Genomic DNA, 20,866 nt, shown 5'->3' on the forward strand with positions numbered 1-20,866 from the left:
AGGCACAATGTATCAAGTTGCGCGGCGTGGGAGTTATTGGAGGCCCCTATTTTGGCGTCCAAGGGCCACAAAGTGGCCCTTGGCTTGGGGGTCTCAAGAGAGCTAGTGGGCCCCTTGATAGGAGTCTAGAGGTAGCACCCCCGATCTGACGGTGAAGGAGATATTCCCTAGAGTATAACCTAGCCGACTAAGAAAGGTTCATAATATGGTTAGACATGTTGACTAGACTACCTTCCCGGGCTATAAAAGAAAAACCCCTCTAAAACCATCATCAATCTATATTTCACTCAATCAAAGTTCCTCCAACTACCTTTAAGCTCTTCGCTTATCATTTGCTTGGATGGCCATCTAAGCTTCACAATGGAAGTGCATGGGTGGACAGAGCTATTTTTGTATCAATTCGTTTGAAATTAAAAAAATCTTTATTCTTCTCATATTTGATGTGTTCTCTACTCCTTGCTCAAATTCTGTCCGTTGTGCCATGTTATTTCTACATGCTTGCTCATATTGTCAATGACAACCCTCATGCTCCAAACTTTCCATATCCCTCTCGTAGTTTGCAGCTTTGGTTGTGGATCCAAACAGAGTCGTATAATGATCTGTAGCCACTTCTCCAATCTCTGGAGGGCTCTAGGAAATAGAACCATCAGCCTTCCCGAGTCTCATAACTTCCTAAGCCATCACATAACCTTTATTCTCTGATCTGGCTTCCAAATGCATCAATCTCAACCTTGGAGGTGCGTATCCTATGAGCCACCCATATACTTCTAGATAGGTATCTGGCCAGGAAAAGTGATTGTAGGAGGAAATTTAATTGAATGGTTTGTTTAGGGGCAACTTGTCTTCAGGATGTTGTGCTGTCTCCTCTCAGAAGGTCTTATCAGAAATATGGGACAGTTGAGAGGAGTTGTAGATTGTTATGGAGTGAGGTACAACAGTAGATGAAATGATTGCATGAATTTGATCTTGAAATATGAAGCAGCCACGGAAGTTGTCTTGTGTACCTGTTGTTTTATGTAGCATTATCCAAAGGATCAGATGCAGTGCTGCCTCTGCCACAAGATATTTTTCGATGCAACGGTGCCAGCTCAATGATTAAGCTGCAAGAGTTTGTTTAAACACAAGTGGCTTGCTGTTATATACAGGTAAAAAAAATGTTCAACATAAAAAGCAATGTTTATTACTTCAATAATCTATCTGCAGGGTGTATGTGGCAGCTTCACACAGGTCCAAAAGTGAAGCAGGTAAAATACAACTATACAATCTGAATGACATTGAAAAGAGGAACGTGGGCTGAATATATCACTTGATTTCTCAACATGCAGTTCAAAATAATTCCCTTTTTCCGACATATCTCAATGATCAGTTGAAAACTATACTTCACATTTCAAAGCTTGTCCTATTCTCCATGGAGTCTTCAGATCTTGAGACAAGGGACTATTATCTGAACACCTTTCTACAAAGTCTCCAGTACCATTGTACAAAGTAACCAAATATTGTTCCTTTTGAAGGCTGTATAAATACAATGCTTGCTCATCCTGCAATTAATTGCAACAAATTTCAATCCTTGTGTCCTCACTTGGTACTAAGGATGAAAAACATGCAAAGTTTTGCCTGCATCTTGAAGCATCAGTACTTCTACCAGTAGCACCAAATGATGATATTCCTTTTCTATGGTCCAAAGCAAGAACATCAAACAATATTAAAACAGGAATGGTTTGAATTGTATACATTATCCAGAGAGCTGCTGAAGCTTAAACTTAAAATTTAAAATTTCAAACTTCACTGTCCTTGCATGAGAGATGCTTTTGCAAAAGTAGCATATTTTTGTCATTTGGGATTCCGTTTCTCAAATCTAAAAATGGTTGAGTATGTTTACCCTTTTTCATTCAAGTATAAAACATTTGGTTACCACATGTGAGGTGTCCGCAAGCTCAATCCAAGGCCCACCTTTTTTGTAGTCTATCCGTGGGTTTTCCAAATGACATCGCCCGGCGCTCCCTTGGAGTATCACGGGGTTTGTCACTTAGGCCCTATTGAGTCTCCATCACAACGGAAGAGTTCCGGCCGAACCCACTAGGATCGACTTGAATTTCCGAGTTCTAAGATCAGACGGGTCTCCTAATAGCCAGCTAGTGTCAGTAATTTCGTGTTCCCAATTCCTATAGGATTACTCAAATTGAAGCGGACTTACCATTGCACTTGGCTCAAAGACAATGGGAGATGAAGGGGAGTGCGGTATGTCAACCCTCCTGCCCATAAGGCAAAATCCCATTTCAGCTCCCTAAAACAATGCAAGTTGGTTTTACTTAGTGACTAGTTGGTCAATTTTTCGTCTTCCTATTTCTATCGCCGATTTAGAAAAGCTCCCAGCTAAGCGGGACCATCCTACCATTGGATGGACCCATTGGGAGTCACGCCCATCCGCTTTTCATTGATGAAGGTATCATTTTTTTTAAATTACCTATAGCACATATATTGAAACATATACAACCATCTTCCTTAATTAATCCGTTAAATCACAAGTTCCTTCACGTAATTTATCTCATGGACAAGCATACAATTCAAAAAACCCTTAAATAAAAACAAATTCATTTACTATATTGAAAATTTATTATAATTTCTATCTTCCCGACCCTGCGGAAGATATACAAAATTCCACAAGGGTATTCTGCCCACCAAAATTCCTCCCTTGTAACTAGTATTAGGATTCTAGAATCCCATCCAGGGTTACAAAGGGACTCATCAGATTCTAGGAGTAATGAGGAATTTACGACTAGAGCCCCCTCGGCATCCACATTTCCTACTGCTCGAGACTATCCCTACGGATAGATCTTTCCATTGTGGAGCCGGGTCTAAACCTCTCGATGCGATAACCATGACCCCCTTGGAGTAAGGTCTCGCAGATAGCTTGGGGGTAGCTTAGTGCGATCTTTTCTTTTATCCAGTTTGTTAATGTTTTTAATCAAAGATCTGGATTCTAACAAACACAAACAATCCTTTTAAACAATGACAATTATATCATCGTGCAGTTTATAGCTTCACATAGCCAAGGTAGATCCTTAACCTAAGGTAACCTTACATTCTAACGAGGATTCTCCTCCCCATAAAGAAGTGTTGAATACAAATCTTTCAACTTTGTTAAGCAAGACATAAATTTCTTGTTTAGGGCTAACTTACCCAACATAAGCGAATTTCCTTTAGTTGGTACTTCGAAAAATATTGCCACAATAAGTTAACGAGATGATTTACAAGCCCTTTAAATACACTTTTAGTTTTTAAGCGTTAATCAACTTAACCATTGTTGCGTTTGACAATAAATATATCGAGTTATTTTACTGATCTTGAGTGCGCATAAAGTCCTTTACTCATTTCATACAATAACCTCCTACAACTATTTCCATCATGATTCTACGAACTATAATCTCAATTAATCTAACTACAAATCATAGGTAGCAATTGGCTGTTTATGCGCGTATTAATAGGCTCTCTAGATGAACTTGTCATTTCGTGTAAGTGTAAATATGAAAGCTAATATTTTATGTACTTAATTTTTATATAGATGTTGTCCATGTAATCTAACAAGTAGTTATTGTACCATTTAATACAAAAGCTAATAGTTTATGTAAAATTTTGGTAAAAACCTTATTATTTTATGTGGTGATATGAAAAAAATAGCCTATTTCTGAGTTGTGAATAACTAGGTTTGGCACGACACTACTGGGAATCTCGTCTTTACTTGAACTTGCGTTCGCCATTGCCGATGTTCCATTGGTAGTGGCAACTCCAGCAACCTCGAGTATGCCCGTATCTCTGACAATACCCGTTCTTTGACCGGTTACGGTGGATCTCATAGTCTTTCCACCTTGTTGTTTTGGAGCTATTGTTCGCTAGCGGGTTCGAGAGATAGAGAAGGTGGAATGAAGTCGAGATAGAAGAGCGTAAGAGAAGATTGTTGAGTTGAAGACTGAGACAAGGAGAGGTTGAGTTAATTCTTTTCCTCTCTAATCCTCTCTGTATATCTCTCTCTCGCAGTCTCTTGGGATCATCTTTTTTCTTTATATAGGGAGAAGGGAGTGCATGTTGCCTCTCCCTTCCTCTCTTTCTGCTCTCTTTGTGTAAAGACAACTGCTCCACTCAGAGTGGGGAGCTTCTTTCTCTTTTATTTTACTATTTTATTTAATTTTCTCAAGAAAAGGGGGGGGGGGGAAGGGGATCACGAGGCTGTCGACTCCTATTTTGGTGGTAAAAAAGATATTTATGGTAAAGAAGATGATTATAAAAATGGTAATGACAAATAAGATTGACGACGTTGATGAGAATGATGATGATGATGACAATGATGAGGATGATGATAACGACGACAAAGAAGATGACGATGATGATGAGATGGCCGGCAGCGAACAATTCAATTCAATTCTTTTTTTGTAACGTTAATTTTTTTAATGTTAGTTCTTTTTTGTTTTAGTTAGTAAGGTTAGTTATTAGTTACATAACTTACTAACTTAACCTTACTAGCTTAATTATTAACTCATAACTTAACTAACTTTAATAACTTGCGAACTAACTAACTAACTTTTAATTGTGTGGAAATATTACATCCTCCTCTCCTTAGAGAAATCCACATATTCTCATCTTGAGAGAAACCGTGGGTATTGATGATAAAGAACATTCTCATTTATCCATACAGCATCTTCTTTAGGATAATCCTTCCACTGGACAGAGTATTCTCTAAGGGTTCTACTCCTCAATTTTCTCTCTCTTACATGAATTATTCTATCAGGTTGTAACTCAAGGACTCCTTGGTTAGGTATTACAACTTGTTGATCATCAAGGATATGATTAGGGTTAGCCACATATGCTTTCAATAAGCTAACATCAAATACATTTTGGATTTTTAGATTCTCAAGGAGTTGTATTTTGTAAGCGCTTGGTTCTAAGCACTTGAGAACCCTTTGGATGGACACAGACGAAGACCATATCTCCTTTTGAAGATTCGTTCTTGCCTTTCCAAATCAGCATACGCTGTTTGTTGGTCCTTGGCAGCTTGAATATCTTGTTTGATAATCTTGATTTGATCATCCATTTCTTCTAACTAAAATGGAGTCATCTGAATACTTCGATGATAGGAGGCATTATAAGCAAATTCCAGTAAGGATAGATACTGAATCCACCTTTTAGGTTCCTTGCTACAATATGAGTATTTCACTTTGTGTAGTTGCTATATCGCCATTCAGATCTTGAAATGTGACTAAGCTTTCCCACAATGGATATGGGCATCATTGGGAATCAACCAATCCAATCCTGGTAAACACTCATAAGCTCCTAAGTTCATTACTCTAAACCTCATACTTGAAAGGTTTTCTCCTAGGTTAAACTCTACCTTGACAGTTTGCTATGTAGAAAGTACTTCCTTCCCATTTGCTAATTCCACAAGCAATTTTGATGCATTTATTGTATCTATTCCCAACTTCTTAGCACACTTGGGTTAAATAAATGAGTGTGTACCTCCACAATCAATCAAAACTTTAAATGATTTACCTCAATAACTAGTTGGTATCTGTATTATCGAATATTGATGATTTGGACCCTTCTTGTGGAATGCAGTATGAACAATTGCTTTTTCAATATCTTCTTCCATAGTAAGATTTTCCTCCTTATTAATCTCTTTAAGGGTAATATTTGACGTTCTTCCTCTTGCCATGACTATTTAATCACGGCCTTGGGCAGCTCTGCTTTGACCTTCAGATTGTCCTTGGCGATAGTTTCCACCAAGCTTTGGACAATCTCTCAAGAAATGTCCTAGCTCATTATAGTGAAAGCACCTAAGACCATCCTTGTTTCCTTGGGTAGGAACAAAATTTCCAACTGTATTAGATTTTGCCATTTTCTTTTGGCCTTGGTAAAGTTGACCTTGGGTTCTTTTTGGTTGACCTTTGAATCCTCCTTTGTTGTGGTTATTGTAGCTCCATAACTTATTATATTTAGACTTTGATTACACTTCTCGCACAATAGGAGCAGCTTGAATCAAAGCATCTTGGAGGTCTGTTGGACAAATTGATTCCAAAAAAGTGTTCATAGGAAAATTTAGCCCATTGCAGAACTTGGACACTTGTTGAGCAAAATCCATGGAGAGATATTTAAGAAGTGAAATAAACTTGGAGTAATATGCCTATAGGGTCACTCCCATTTGCTTCAAATTAAAGAACTAATTTATCTTCTGGGTGCGATAAGCTGGAGATAAATATCTTCCTATACAACTTCTTTCAACAAATCCCAAGTAATGGTATTTTCAGGGAAATTGTGATCTCGACACTACTGCTTTCATTAGAGTCCAGCTTCACCAATTAATTTTAGCTTAGCTATCATGGCTTGGTTGGCTCGGACAGTTCCAACAGCAGTAAAATAATCTTCCATGGATTGGATCCAAAATTTTGCCTCAGCTTCCACATTTTTGCCTCTCCTATCAAATTCCAAAGATTTGAGTTGCTTCAAAAGATTCATTTTCTCTCAGGCTTCATAAGGAATTATTGTGGGTGCGAGATTTCGGCAAATTTTCAACAATTCCCAAGTTAAACTTTACAAAATTTTTATAGCATTAATATTAGAGTTTGACACTCAAATTATTTCTCGCTTAATTTATTGAAATTTTTTAAAATAAAACTCTTCTCCCATTGCTAGAGTTAAACTGCAATTTCAGAGGTTCCAAGGAAAAAGTAAAGTTCCATTATTTCTTTGATTGATAAAGTATCAATTAATCTTTATTACAACCGACGTACAAGGTAATCAAATGGGAAGAAATATATTATTTAGATAGCTCACAAGCTCATCTTTCTTTTAAAAAATAAAATTAAAATAAAAAAAAGATTCCCTACTACAATCTAAGCATGACACTCTGATACATTCTTTATGAAGTAACTTGGATTTTGAGAGTAGATATCTAGGAATCTATATTTTTTAGAGAGTTCAAGAAATCCGTTCTTTTCGCGGTTGCGGCAACTAGAGCGACCTACGACTTTTATTTTGTTCCCAGCAGAAAGGATCTTTGTAACTTCCTCATAGATATACAGGTTTAGTTTGAATTTACAAAGTTTGTAACTTCCTCATACATATACAAAGTTGAATTTACAATGACTTCACAAAATAGATAGATTTTCACAACTTTAAGATCTTCCATCCATTTCACCCTTTTCAGATTATTCTGAACATAAGCTAGACGGCTTGCATCGATATAGCAATATTCTCTGTTAATCATCCACTGTCTTTATTGGAAGTTTATTATCCACCATCTTTAATCATCCAGCCTTAAATTTAAAAAAATTCTTTATTATATTGGAAGTTTATTACAATTTCCATCTTTCCGATCCTGCGAAAGATATACAAAATTCCACAAGGGTATTCAGCCCACCGAAATTCCTCCCTTGTAACTAGTATTAGGGTTCTAGGATCATCCAAGGTTACGAAGAGGCTCATCAGATTCTACGAGTAATGCGGAATTAACGACCAAAGCCTTCCTCCCCCCCCCCCCCCCCCCCCCCCCCGAGTACATCCACATTTCCTACTGCTCGAGACTATCCCTACGCACACATCTTTACACTATGGATCCGGTCTAAGTCTCTCGAAGCGATAACCATGACCCCCTTGGAGTAGAGTCTCACAACTAGCTTGGAGGTAGCTTAGTGCAGTATTTCCTTTTATCCTGTTTGTCAATGTTTTTAATCAGAGATCTAGATTCTAGCAAACACAAACCCTTTAAATAGACTTTCACTTTTTAAGCGTTAATCAAATCTTAACCATTGTCGTGTTGGACAGTAAATATATCGAGTTATTTTACTAATCTTGAGTGCGCATAAAGTTCTTTACTCATTTCGTACAATAATCTCTTGCAGCTATTTCCATCACGATTCTATGAATTATAATCTCGATTAATCTAACTTCAAATCATAGATAGCAGTTAACCATTTATGTGTGTATTAATACACTCTCTAGATGAACTTGTCATTTCGTGTAAGTGTAAATGTGAAAGCTAATATTTTATGTACTTAATTTTTATATGAATGCTGTCCATGTACTCTAACAAGTAGTTCTTGTATCATTTAATACAAAAGCTAACATTTTATGTAAAATTTCGACAAAAACCTTATTATTTTATGTAGCGATATGAAAATAATAGCATGTTTTTGAGTTGTGCATAACCTGATTTGACATGACGATATTAGGAATCTCGTCTTTGCTTACAGTTGCGTTCACCACTCTCAATGTTCTGTTGGTAGTAGCAACTCCGGCAAACTCGGATACTCCCGTATCACTAGCAATACCCGTTCTTTGATCGGTTGCGATGGATCTCATGGTTTTTCCGCCGCCTCGTTGCTTTGGAGCCATTGTTCACAAGCGGGTTCGAGAGATAGAGAAGGTATAATGAATTCGGGATGGGAGAGTGTGAGAGAAGATTGCCGAGTTGAAGATCGAGACACGGGGAGGTTGAGTTAATTGTTTTCCTCTCTAATTCCCTCTCTCACAGCCTCTCGGGATCTTCTTCCCTCTCTCTCTCAAACTCTCTCCCTCTTTAGCTCCCTCTCAGAGGTACTCGCAGGGGGGGAGGGGTATATCCTTCTACCTCTCTCTCTCTACCTCCCTCTCGCAGCCTCTCACTTCCCCTCTCTTTCTACTCTCTTTGTGTAAAGACAGCTCCTCCAATCAGAGTGGGAAGCTTCTTTCTCTTTTATTTTATTATTTTACTTAATTTTCTAAAGAAAATATAGGAGGGAATCGTGAGGCTGTCGACACCTATTTTGGTGGTAAAGAAGATATTTAGGGAGGGGATGGAGGCATGGGCTGTTTTTAGGGATAATGCGCGTATGTTATCCCGACAGTATGGGATTCAGTCTGCTTTCCTTTTTACACACTGAATTGCTGCATGCACAATCTTTGTTGGGCAATTCGTTGTCTTTGTGTCAATCGGGAGACACCACAGATGATTTGCTTACATGCATTGAATGGTTGAAAGACCGAGTTGAATCTTGACAGGAAGAGGAATATGCTAAATACAAATTGCTGTCCAGAGTGGAAGCTTTGCACGACAATAATTGTCATTCTCATAAATTCTTCACCCGATTACATTAGAAATCCGCCCGCGAAAATATTGTGCCTTCAAAGAATGAGCAAGGGTGACAGATCCTGCATCCATCATTCAGATCTGTGTAGATTTTTATAAATCTTTGTTGGGCCCTCAAGAGATTCTTTCGGATGTTGTGCACTCAGCTCGCAGATACATTTGGGATGTGGTTAGTAATCACATTCGGCCAGAATGGGTAGCCTTAATGGAGGCCGATATTTTTTGGGGTGGGGGGGGGGGGGGGCCTCGTATTGCACTTAATGGAGGGATCAAGGCTACCCTCTCACCCTTTGTCATTTGCATTAGTAACTCACCCAATGCTTTCTTTATTGGATAAGTTGGTCAATCAAGGTGAGATCGTTGGTTTGTCTCTTCCCAGTGAGGCCCGACTTGTGGGTCAATCTTTGGCAGATAATTCCTTTATGTTTCTTAAGGCTGATCGCTCCAATGTTAGTCAGTAATGGTTGTGTGGAAACTTTTTGCTATGGCATCAGGAGTTCATATTAATGCTCAAAAATCCAAACTCCTCTCTTGTACGGAAAATGATTTGCAAGATTTGGGCTGGAATGGTATTGTGATTCCTAAGGGAAATATAACCAGACATTTAGGTTATCCTATCAGTGTGGAGGTTGCTCCTCGAGCCTTGTTGGATTGGATGGCATCCTGTATTCATGATTGGTTTATATACTGGAAGTCTCAACACTGGCCTCTCCATGTGAGACTTAAAGTTGTTCAATGCATTATCATTAGCATGATTTCGTTTTTCTTGCCATTGCTTCCTTGGACCAAGAAATCCCTATCCGAATTGGTTGAGCCTATCCGATTCATGCAATGGAAAAAGAAAGGAAATCGTCAAGACCAGGTGTGGATTTCATGGCAACATGTGACTACTCCTAAAAGGATGGGGGGAGCAGCGCTTTTGGATGCTAATTTTTATATAGTTGTTTTGAGGTTAGCTCTTTTGCAGGCACTTTGTGTAGAGAGTCATCCCTGGATAGATATAACAATTTTTTTTATAGTAGTATGGGTATTCATGCTTCTTGGTGGCATGTGCTTCACTCCACAAGATCTATTAAGGTCTCCCAGTCTTTTCCTCTTTTGGCAAGCAATGTTACATTGTACAGTTTGGCACCCCTCGAATTTTCGAAAGGAGAACTCCTTACTAGGTGAAATACTGGCTTCCTCCAAATTGTTGGGTTGGCTTGATCAAGATCTATAGCATGACAAGTTTAACCGGATGGCTCATTTAGGGTTACAGACAATCCTGGATGGTGTCATTCCAGGGCACGCCCGTCTTTATTCCTTTCAACATATTCGTTAGCACCTTTGGGTGCCTTGAGGATATCATAATAATTGGATGGTCATATAGGACAAACTTGGGAGCTACTATCCTTTATCTGTATTACAACTTTTGTCTCCTGGCATGATTGGATGTTTGTGATTCCTGATGATTTCGAGAAATAGTCAGCTAACCAGATATATTATCAGATGGTGGAGGCCAAGAGATGGGTCAAGGATAAGGCTAATAAAGTATGGCATATTCGAGACAGTAAAAAGAAATGGCAGGATAGATTCATTCAGCTCTGGAAATCTAAGGTTCCGTATCAGGGAAAAGTGTTTATGTGGAGGCTACTGATTGGGGCTCTTCCTACCGGGAATGTGATGTATGCTCGTAAAATCTCTATTGGCCGATGTATCTTCTGTACCACATGTGATGAGACAGTGCTTCATCTTTTTGCCTCCTCTCTTCGAGTTTTGTTTCCTGTGTGTGGCTCTCCTTGACCCAGCAACGGATATCACCTCGTTCATGGATTATGGGAAAGATGACCTCCATGACCTCTTTGAGTTCAGATTATCCCTGCCTTTTCCATTTCCATAGATGGACAGCCTTGTGGCATATGGGACGTACTCGGAATGCCTTCATTTTTGATTGGGTATCTCGCATTCATGGTCATGTGGCCCAAATCCGGGGTTTAGTTTTGTGACAAATCTCCTCTATGGTGTCTGCTGATCTAGTTCTTCCTGACATTGTGGTTCCCTAGCTAGATACTGTTCGCTCCACACCAGCTGTTCTTTCAGTGTGACATTTCTGTGTTACAGTCTGTGTAGGCTTTCCTTCATGACTGTTATTTTCAATGCTGACCTGATGGTCTGATGTAAATATTTACTACTTAATTCAATTATCTTCACGAAAGAGAGAGAGAGAGAGAGAGAGAGAGAGAGAGAGAGATTAACGTCTACATAAAGCCAATGTATGAGAAAAAATCCAAAGTACATCCATATCTAATGACATCTCATCAGTAAGGTGAAGAAAACATTAAAATAAGTGGCCTTTGAAACAATGCCCAAAATAACCGTACCATGTGACTGTACTAGAGTAGAATATTATCTATTGTTGTCCCATTCGTAGAAAGAAAAGGAAAACCTAATCTAACATAGTTATTTACAAAAAGTTGCAGTGGAGACTATAGGTTGTAGCTGATTTCAAGATCTCCACATGATCTCAACTAGGATGTGGTCTCTAACTACTCCACTAATATGCCTACCTGTGAATCTTTAATGTCTCGTGATAATGGCTCTAATTTGGTTGTGGTATGGCTTCCTCCTATGCGGTCTTGGTAGAGGGGATTGTCATGCTCGGCAAAGTGAAATGGCTCTATCCAATGCGACTCCACAACCTCAAATGGAAGCTGTCTAACGAGTGGCTCTATCTATGCTAGTCCAGCATTGTCAATAGGTTGTGATCTATGAAAAAAGTCTAGCATTAATTGTTGTGTGGTTCCTTTTGGGAGAGTTGGCCTCGTGTCTCATAGTAGTGTTGTGTGGTGCCTTTGGACCTCCAGGAGGAAAAGACCTGGGGATCTCTAGTCCTCGTACTCTATAACCCAACAAAGAGCTCCAAAACCAGCACAAAAGAGGTTGTGGTACCGTCCGCGTATGTCCTTTTTTTGCAAATAAAGTGTGGCTAATTATATTACTTCAAGAAAAACCAGAACACAAAGAAGTGCTTATGCTCAATAGACTAGCTAGAGCTGATGCAGAGTCACAGATATATCAAGTATACAAGCCTCTCAAGGCCGTCTAGGGGGGATGGGGGCAAGAAGCCATGGAGGGGGTGTATCGCCATCTAAGGCTGCCTGCCTACATCATGAAGAACAACACGTCAAAAGGGTACAAAAACAGAGCTACAAGAATAAAGAAGGGGATCATGAAGCAGGCACAACGAGGTGGTGAGAATGATATCCGCCCATGAAGTAGCCTCCTCTCCAAGTATCAAACCAGCTGAAATCATGGAAGTAATTTGCCGTAATAGCTATCGTTTAACATGGCCCACATGACCATAGATGCCTGAGGCCGAATCAAAAATAAATAGCATTGCATGCCCTCCAGATATGTCAAAGATAGATCCATTGCATAAATTGAAGAACACAAGGGTGCTGTGGCTATAAACCCCAAAACCCCAAAACGGATCACCATCCATGCTGACATGTCACTAAGATCCACACTCGTGAAATGAAATCCCAGATTTGTCTAGTGAACTGGGCTCAGGTGTCAGTCAAGAGCACCCGGCTCTGACACACTTTTTTCCAAGAAAAAAACGCTATTAGATGTGATGTGGAGATAGTGATGGTAAAGGGCAGCTGGTACACCAATTATATATTTCTTAAAGAAAATTTCTGCTGGTGAGGCCTCAGGAGTCGGGAAAACCTTCCTTGAGGTAAAATGTGAGGTCCAAAATATGCCCTGTAAGCATACTATGAAGCACACCAAAGATACTACTGCTGAGTAAAACAACCAGTTCTGCAGATGCCAAAGCACATGGCACTCAAAGTGGAAGAAGGTGCCAGAATCCCAAATACAAATAAAATCATGTCTCCTCCCCATACACTCAAGAGTCACCCTACAACCTCTGATTGTGTGCAATGTGTTCATAATATTTGTCCAATTCCTAAATTCTCTGCAGTCGAAATGTCCTGCAGATCAATGGCATGACAGCACCTGAAGGTCCAATTGAACCAAGCAATAATGCTAGCAATCCTCCCCCATCTATAGCAATACCCCTCAGTCCACTCTGCCCACAAGATGTCAGGATCATGCTCAAGTGCTGACCAACAATCAGAAAGGAGTGATTCCCTTCGAGATCCTCATATCCATGAGTTGGACCTCTGTCTGACCAAACTACTGCCCCCAAGGTCACAATCATAATCCCAGCTGTCCTGTGGCCAGTAGGCCATACACTGTTGCTTAGGATGAATGCAGCCCACGAACACAAAAATGCAACTGTTTCAGTAAAACACAATACTTCTAGGTAGAGTGGAAGACTTCAAAGCTCCTTATCTCAGGTTGTGTGTGTGATGTGCATGTGGATGCATCATCATTATATAAAGGCATGCTAATCTGATGATGTACTATGAAATGCCTTTGTAGCACAATGGTGCATCCTAACCTAGAATTTGACCCCAATATCAGTTCTATTTGACCATCACCACAAACATTGGCAGTTTAAAAAAATGGAGATACATGCTATGTGAACAGCCAAGATCTTGGAGTCGGTGCTATAGTTGTGCACCAACATGCTGGCACAATGGATGATATGATGTGTAAAAGCCCAGACAGTACTTTATCTTACTCATAGCCCACACAAACGCAAAAGCATACCATATTTGCTGTGACACAAGTTTCTTTGAACAGAATGATAAGACCATTGGCACATTAAACTCTTGCTGCTTTGAAAGATTCACTTCAATTGAAGGTCCTAATTTTCTTTGAAGTCTCAAAAAGCATCATCTAAAACACCTAACATTTGAGCACATCTGTTTGCATACCTCAGGCCAACTTGAAAACTCCTCAACTTGTGCCTGTAAGATCTCTGTTGCAGGTTCTCTGTAACACAATGCAAAACATGTTCCATCCACTCCATTGTGAGAATCATAGAGAGTGAGAACCATAGTAAATACATCAACAATGTCTTCATCATTCAAGATTGCACAAAATCTGCATTTGAAGCTCCCATTTGAATCCCTTTTGAGGTATTGTCTACATTGAGCATGCATTGACCTTCGCACATGGTCAAGTTTCAAGTTCTTTATAAAGACTTTGCACACCTGTTAGTAAAACTTTAGTTTTCTGAAGTGACTATACAACAGAGTTGCTCTAAAACTGATGAACCAAAGTATTGCAGTTCATAAAGATTCCAGATAAATGCAGATAATGTCCTTTCATTCTCAACCAAATTCTTAAATAACAAAGCACAGCTTAAGACTAGACAAGCTGTATGCCATAGTCTTCATCACATACCTTCCAAATCAGATGCCCTACCAGGAAAAATCCAGATGAAAGGCAACAGTACATAGCATCCAACATCAACAGCCTAATCATCTTGATTTTTCTGTCAGATTACAGATAGAAACTTTTAAATGCGGACACCTTACTTGAGTCCCCACAAAGTTTTGGGAGATGTTGGATAAGCGTGTAAGTTTGTAAAGGCAAGGTGAAGTCAGCAAAGCTGGCAGTTGGGTTATATTGATCAGACATGCATTTGTATATTTTTCGCTCCAAGAAAACTCTACCCTGCATGAACAAAGTTTCCAAAGATGCAAAGTTGCAGTTATGCATCCTGTGCCTGGACACCCTCTGCATATTAAGTGTATTGCAATATTGAGATGATGTTTGCACTTACTTTTTATGTATCTTGCTACAGAGCTTCAGCCCAGAAATAAAGATGGTATGCCCAACCTCAACTGAAACATGCTTCCTGTTGCTTATCAATTTTACATCAGTATATCATGAACAGCTCAAGTACAAAACACATAATTGACAAGGTAATATTGGCCCTACTGGAGAATCATTTCTATAAATTGCTCTATAAACATGCCTACCCTTCCTCATTGGAATGTAACCATATAACAATGCATCCTGATTCATCTGCCAGAATCAGCTTTAATCCATTTGAGCCACAAGAACCACCAGAGCCTGTAAGATGAGACAATGCTCGAGACTCTCTGACAGATCTCACCACACCATACAGAGAAATGTTGGACATTTTCGGGTGAACATCTGAAATAAGCAACTACACATGACAGTATAAGAAAACAAAAACAAGCACTTGGAAGGGAAATAGAGCCCACAGGCTAAAACAAACACAACAAAGAAGATTCACAGAATAATTAAGTTGATGAAACCAAGCTTCTGGTAGTACAAAACAAATTAAACCCATAAGATTAGCAAAGTTGTTAAATGACCTGTATCTTCAAGAAAACAATAGGTTGTTACCCTAGCCTCTTTCTGGACATGGGGATGACATTTCTCTTCAGTGGCACTAGTATTTTAATGCCTAGCCATATCTCTACTTTCCTCAGGGTTTGTGTTGTCTAAACAAACCCCTGTCTTGTACACTCTAGTTACTGCCTGCACCTTTAAGAATTGTATTGCTCACACTGCAGTCACTTAAGATAGTGTGAGACTCTCCTCTCAATGTGTTCCACTGACTCAGTTTCTTTTTAGTTCTCCATAATGGTAGGAGATACTATATTTGGACGTTCCATGGTTGCCATCTCCCTATCCATTGTAAGATTATAGGTGTGCAACTCATGGCTAGTTATATTTTGCATTTTTTCCTGCTGCTGCTGAAGACTACTTTGTTTGGCGTTAAGAAAGTTGTGCACTACTGCTGCATTTTTCCCTTGCGAGATCATGGCTGCTATCTCTTCTTATACTTTGTGGCTGGTCACAGAAGTTTCCTTACATTGCTACTGCTTACTGCATGGCGAATCTCACTCACTGTGTTTTTGTTGCAGGTGGCTTCTGCATGCTGCTGGCAGCTACATTTTCTACTCTCAAGTTAGAAACTGGCAAGTGGATTTTTGGCCAAAATAAAGTGTCTGATTATATTACTCAAAGTAAAGTGCGGCAGTATATGGGCTCAACAGAGAGGGTAAAGCAGACTATTTTCATCCCCTATATACATAGCCTTTCAAAGGGGAGAATGGAAAAGAAGCTAAAGCAGGGGGTGTAGCACCACCAACGGCTACCTTTCTGTAGCATGAACAGACCATGGTAACCCCAAGACTCAAGTGTGAAGAAACATCTGCAAGAGTTCTTGGTGATGCTGAGAGTCTCCCTTAAGCCACTCATCCAGAGTCGGTGTATAATTGAGGACCTGCAATGGTGGTTACACTGAAGGGCACTCACCACACACAAGATCTGTTGGCGATGTGCCTCCTAAATGTGCCAACCTGCAAGCTTCCAAAGAGATCTCAAATCTCTCACTATGTCAAGGGCCTTAGCATCTGCCAGATGGGTGAGGCCTCCAAGCCCACAGCCACACAAGAGCCAACCTTGATGATGAGATATCATATCATGTACCTCACCCTTCTAGAGCAAGTACCAGCCCTAGCTAACTAACTGACTACTAATAGAAGGCTCCCTAGATGATGCACCTAGGCTTTGCTCCACACAACAGACTCACGCAAGTCCCTCTCACACCAACAGTGCTGCCCCCCAAGACAAAAGGCCTTTATTCAAGGTCCCCATATCCTGTGGAGGACAGTGCTAAAACAGACACCATCCTTTTGCATCTATGCCAGCCAACTACCAACTATAAGCCCTATATGGCTAGCCACAGTAACACCTTCCTTGGCTGCCAACTGTTTCTTGAGCATCTCTAGAACGTGCATCTCAAAGGCTTAGTGATGCTCTGACCCACCAAGAGTATCTACCATAACTCTCCTTTCAAGGAAGGCCAAACCCCCAAGCTTCCAAACTGAAATGCTTGCCCCTGCCGAGCTACAAGCCATCCATCCTTAATCCTACCTGCTTGAGAGGAGCCACCAGCTATGACACCCCTATTGGCAACCCCAAGCCATTAATCCAGCACCGTGTGTGGGCACTCCCAGATATGTGGAAGGTTGCATTACTGTATAGGAAGGATGCATGGAAGAGAGTTTTATAGGCTGCAAAGAAAATTCAAGAGAGGGAATCTAATTTCCACTGAGACATGGTTGACATTCCTTAAAAGGACCGTTGGACGAGCATCTTCCACGTCTGTCTGCTAGGTGCCATGAACCTAACCAACCACCAGCTTGCCTAACAGGGCTTGGCTCTGATACACCAACCAGTAATCCCCAAGTCAAACATCTATTTATGCATGATAAGAGTCAACTACACAACCTTGGCTTGTTCGCATTAGACTAGACGAAATTCCAGAAGCAAATAGTGCATTTGAGTTGCACATGTCACTCAGAACAACAATGAAAAGTGATATACATCATTTCTAGAAAATTTCCAGAACCAGATAGTCTGTTTGAGTTGTAAACTTGCACACGCCACTTAGTAAAACCAACAAAAAGTAATATACACCCGATTTCTTACAAGACCTTGTTGACCACTAAAGTTCTAACCGCTAGTGAGGATGTGCTGCTCTAGTAGCAACTGGAGTCCATTCTCTGTTAAAACACGCTGAGTGGCTGTGATATGAAGCCTTACAACTTAAGCTATCTGACTATATGCCCTCTGCTCATCCATTGAAACCAAGGTGGATGCCTCAATACTGATGTTGGTGAGAAAAGAAACCAATTTGTATAAGATGATTTTCGCCCCTGCTGCCATGCAAAACACCTTCAATACTAACAGCAAGGGGTCCATGTCCTGCCAGAAGGTGAAGAAGCAGTCCACCGAGAGAACATCTTGACCTTGGTACTTCTGCTTCTCTTGACCTTGAAAAGCCCGAAGCAACCTTGCACCGTGAAAGGCACCACAAGGAAGTGACTCATCTTCCCTGCAGACTAGTGTCGAGATGCAGTCCTATACCTCCTCCCTGAATTAGAACATCAGAATGAACCTGCTAGAAGAGTCTCATGTAGAGATAAAGGCACCAAGACGAGCAACCCATGTACCCTGCAGCTCGTGTCAAGATGAAGTCCTATAGCTCCTCCCTGCATCAGGACTGCATCTTGACACGAGTCCTTTGGACAGCACCACATTGCTCTCTCCTCCTCTTGATACTACTGTGTGGCTCTCATGGCCTCCTCTGAGTTAACCCTATACAACTTCCTAGTGATCAGTGACACCTTGTCAACAATTTCTATAACTGTAGCATGGCCAAATAGTAGCTTCAACAATGCTGCCGATTTGGTCCAGCAAGGCCGCAGAAGCAAAATGTGGAAACAAGCCTTCTCTCTCTCACTCAGGAGAAGGCCTTTTACTTTTAACTTTCGGAAGGTCGGAGCTTCAGCAAATTCAAGAAGGTAACTTTTTCCAGGAGCTACTTTTGGAGCAAAACCAGTAACAGTCAGGCAGCTTTGCAAGAGCACTTACTCTTGCAGATGCCGCAGTCATTACTCTCTGCATCTTAATTACAGATTCATGACTGCACTTGTTACAGTGATGTGGCTTTCCTAGTGCAGAGTACTGGCCCATCTGACCAATCCCTCTTACCACATAAGAATGCTGTAGTGGCATATGTAGGGTGTGAAGTGTGTACAGTGAGTAACAGTTGAAGAGCTGCATTGTAATGTTCTAGTGTCTGCTAAGGTTTTGCTTTAGACACTCAGTTGTATCTTTAACCTTTTATGCAATATGAGTGTAGTGGGGCCTTAAGTATTATTTTTTTTCTCTCCCTCACTCGCTTTCTCTTCTTTTTCATAATAGGTGATTGTATTCATCACAGAAAAGGTACAAGATTACAAGATGTAGGATGGCTCTAAACCATCAAGCATAAAGTAGATACAATAGACTCTACAGATGCTCTCTAAGACATCACAATCCAAGTACGAAGGAAGTAGATACTGACTGGACAGGGGTAGAAGAAACTGTAGCATGCCAAGAAAGTAAATCTTGTCTAGGGAGAATATCTGCCAACTCAATCAAGTCAAACTGCCAATGAAGAAGTCCTTTCAAACAGACTACATGACTCTGCACTCCAGGTGGTCGGATGGAAAGAGGAAGAGACAACACTCTAGAAGATGCCAGGAGCATATGTGGAAAATTGGAAGCGGAGGACCCTTCAACCGTGGCAAGCACATGCCATGGAAGAAAGGTTCTAGAAAAGGGCGGGCCCCTTATCATCAATTTGCTGATTTAGAGTCACGACGAGCCTTCCTCTTCAAAAGAAATGCTCTCAAAAAAGAAAAAGTATAGCTTGAGGATGATCTCACACCTGCCTAGGTAGCCCTTGCAGGGTAGCCCCTGCAAGGAGTGCATGCCGAGATTATGAAAGTTTGGTGGAATACAGAGATGGGCGCATCATTATTATAGATAGGCGTCAATAACAAGGTGCAGCCTATGCTACACATTTGAGGTTCATAGTGTGGAGTTGCTAAGCCTACAAGGAAGTATCGAATGTGGGCATACCTTCAACAAATGTGCGAGAGGCCTCTTACCATTGGTGGTGGGGGCTCCACATTTGCATCCGGTTGCGGCAAAAGACAAAAGTGGAGGTTCATGTGATGCCAAAGAGACAATCCTCTCTCTCTCAAGCTCCCAGTCATATGCATAGATCGGTTGCCTTTCTTAGAGAAAGGCAATGCCTTGCGGGCATTGAAATTGCACGCACGGTGATTGAGTGCAATCTTGCATTCAATGTTTTAAAGCAAGAGCAATGGAAGAATATGGTAAAAGCCATTGACAATGTGGGTCCACGTGAAGGATGGACTAGCATCACATACAATGACATGAGGATGAAAAAGAATGATGAAGAGGAGGAGAGGATTGATAGAGGACCCTCAATCCTATTCGGGCTGCACAGATAAAATATGGTTGCCTCATTCTCATCGATGGATTGAGTGATTGTAAGAAGCGGAGCATCATCCACATACTTGTCTAATGGTCGGCACTAACTTTTTGCGAGCCATAGATACCAGTAAGAGAGGGAGGAAAACGACAACTGCATTCATCTACCGCGACATTTGCCAAGCTATCATTGAGATATACATTTGTCATTGCCTTTAAAATTTGTTTCACTTTCTTTCATTATTATAATTGATTTATACATAACGATCTATCTCCCTATTCTAGTTTATCTCTAATATCTATCTCAATTCTCTCTTCCACCCCCCTATGGGACCTAATCCCATCTCAACTCTCGAGTCTCTCTTTCTCTCTCTAACCTCCAAGTATTGTGAGTATACTTGCTTGTAATTTGTAAATTGTGGTTGTAGGTCACCCCCTTGAATGTGGTGCAAGTTGTTACCGATAATGCATTCAATTGTCAGCACATGGGTCGTTTGCTTGAGGCCGAGTTTCCAACAATTATATGGACTCCATGTGCAAGTCATAGTTTCGATTTGCTCATGGAGGACATTGGGGAGCTCGAATGGGTAAAGAGGATGGTCCGCAAAGCTACATCAGTTATCACCTTCTACACGCTAAAGATAAAGCTGCTTGCGATGTATCGTGTGTTGGGATAAAGGCCCTTCATTCACCTCCGTGTAAAGTACACCTATATTATATATTTGTACATATAAATCCACCCTTACGTGCCCTAAGTATAAATATATTTTATTCTTTGTATACCAACACATTGTTGGTACACCCAAAATAGAATTGTACTCTCTCTCTCTCTTTGTCATCTCACTCACCTGCTCACTCGTTCAATTGTAGCTCACCCTGTCAACAACTTGTATCAAAGCCCAAGGTTCTACACGTTTCCCGAGACCAAGGGCAGCTCACAATGCAGGCATCTCGAGTCAAAAGACGTATGCAGAACAGGTCGTGCTGAAGACCAATAGGGATTACCAACGTGAAGGCTAGGCG

General features: G+C 40.6%; 1 protein-coding gene across 10 annotated transcripts in view; it reads right to left on the reverse strand.

Annotated features, from left to right (window-relative positions):
- The window catches only part of LOC148011081 (Nucleic acid-binding proteins superfamily), a 229,967-nt gene that overhangs the window by 45,740 nt on the left and 163,361 nt on the right, over positions 1 to 20,866 (reverse strand). For 4 of the 10 annotated variants that reach the window (XR_015689510.1, XR_015689512.1, XR_015689509.1 and 1 more), the window contains exons 10-14: positions 14,995 to 15,185; positions 14,796 to 14,870; positions 14,548 to 14,686; positions 13,942 to 14,220; positions 1,005 to 1,100 (exon numbers count right to left, since the gene is read on the reverse strand). Coding sequence is in view for 4 of the 10 variants with exons in the window: in XM_087671737.1 (XP_087527863.1) it covers positions 1,374 to 1,538; positions 13,942 to 14,220; positions 14,548 to 14,686; positions 14,796 to 14,870; positions 14,995 to 15,185 (849 nt within the window). In the remaining 6 variants the exon portion in view is untranslated. Of the gene's footprint in view, positions 1 to 1,004; positions 1,101 to 1,157; positions 1,539 to 13,941; positions 14,221 to 14,547; positions 14,687 to 14,795; positions 14,871 to 14,994; positions 15,186 to 20,866 lie in introns of those variants that run through there. The other 6 variants (XM_087671737.1, XM_087671738.1, XM_087671736.1 and 3 more) reach the window with 3 other exon arrangements.

The sequence above is a fragment of the Lygodium microphyllum genome, chromosome 29 (genome assembly GCF_053477565.2).
Source record: "Lygodium microphyllum isolate KBCC chromosome 29, Lygodium_microphyllum_v1.1.10, whole genome shotgun sequence".
Lineage (NCBI taxonomy): Eukaryota > Viridiplantae > Streptophyta > Polypodiopsida > Schizaeales > Lygodiaceae > Lygodium > Lygodium microphyllum.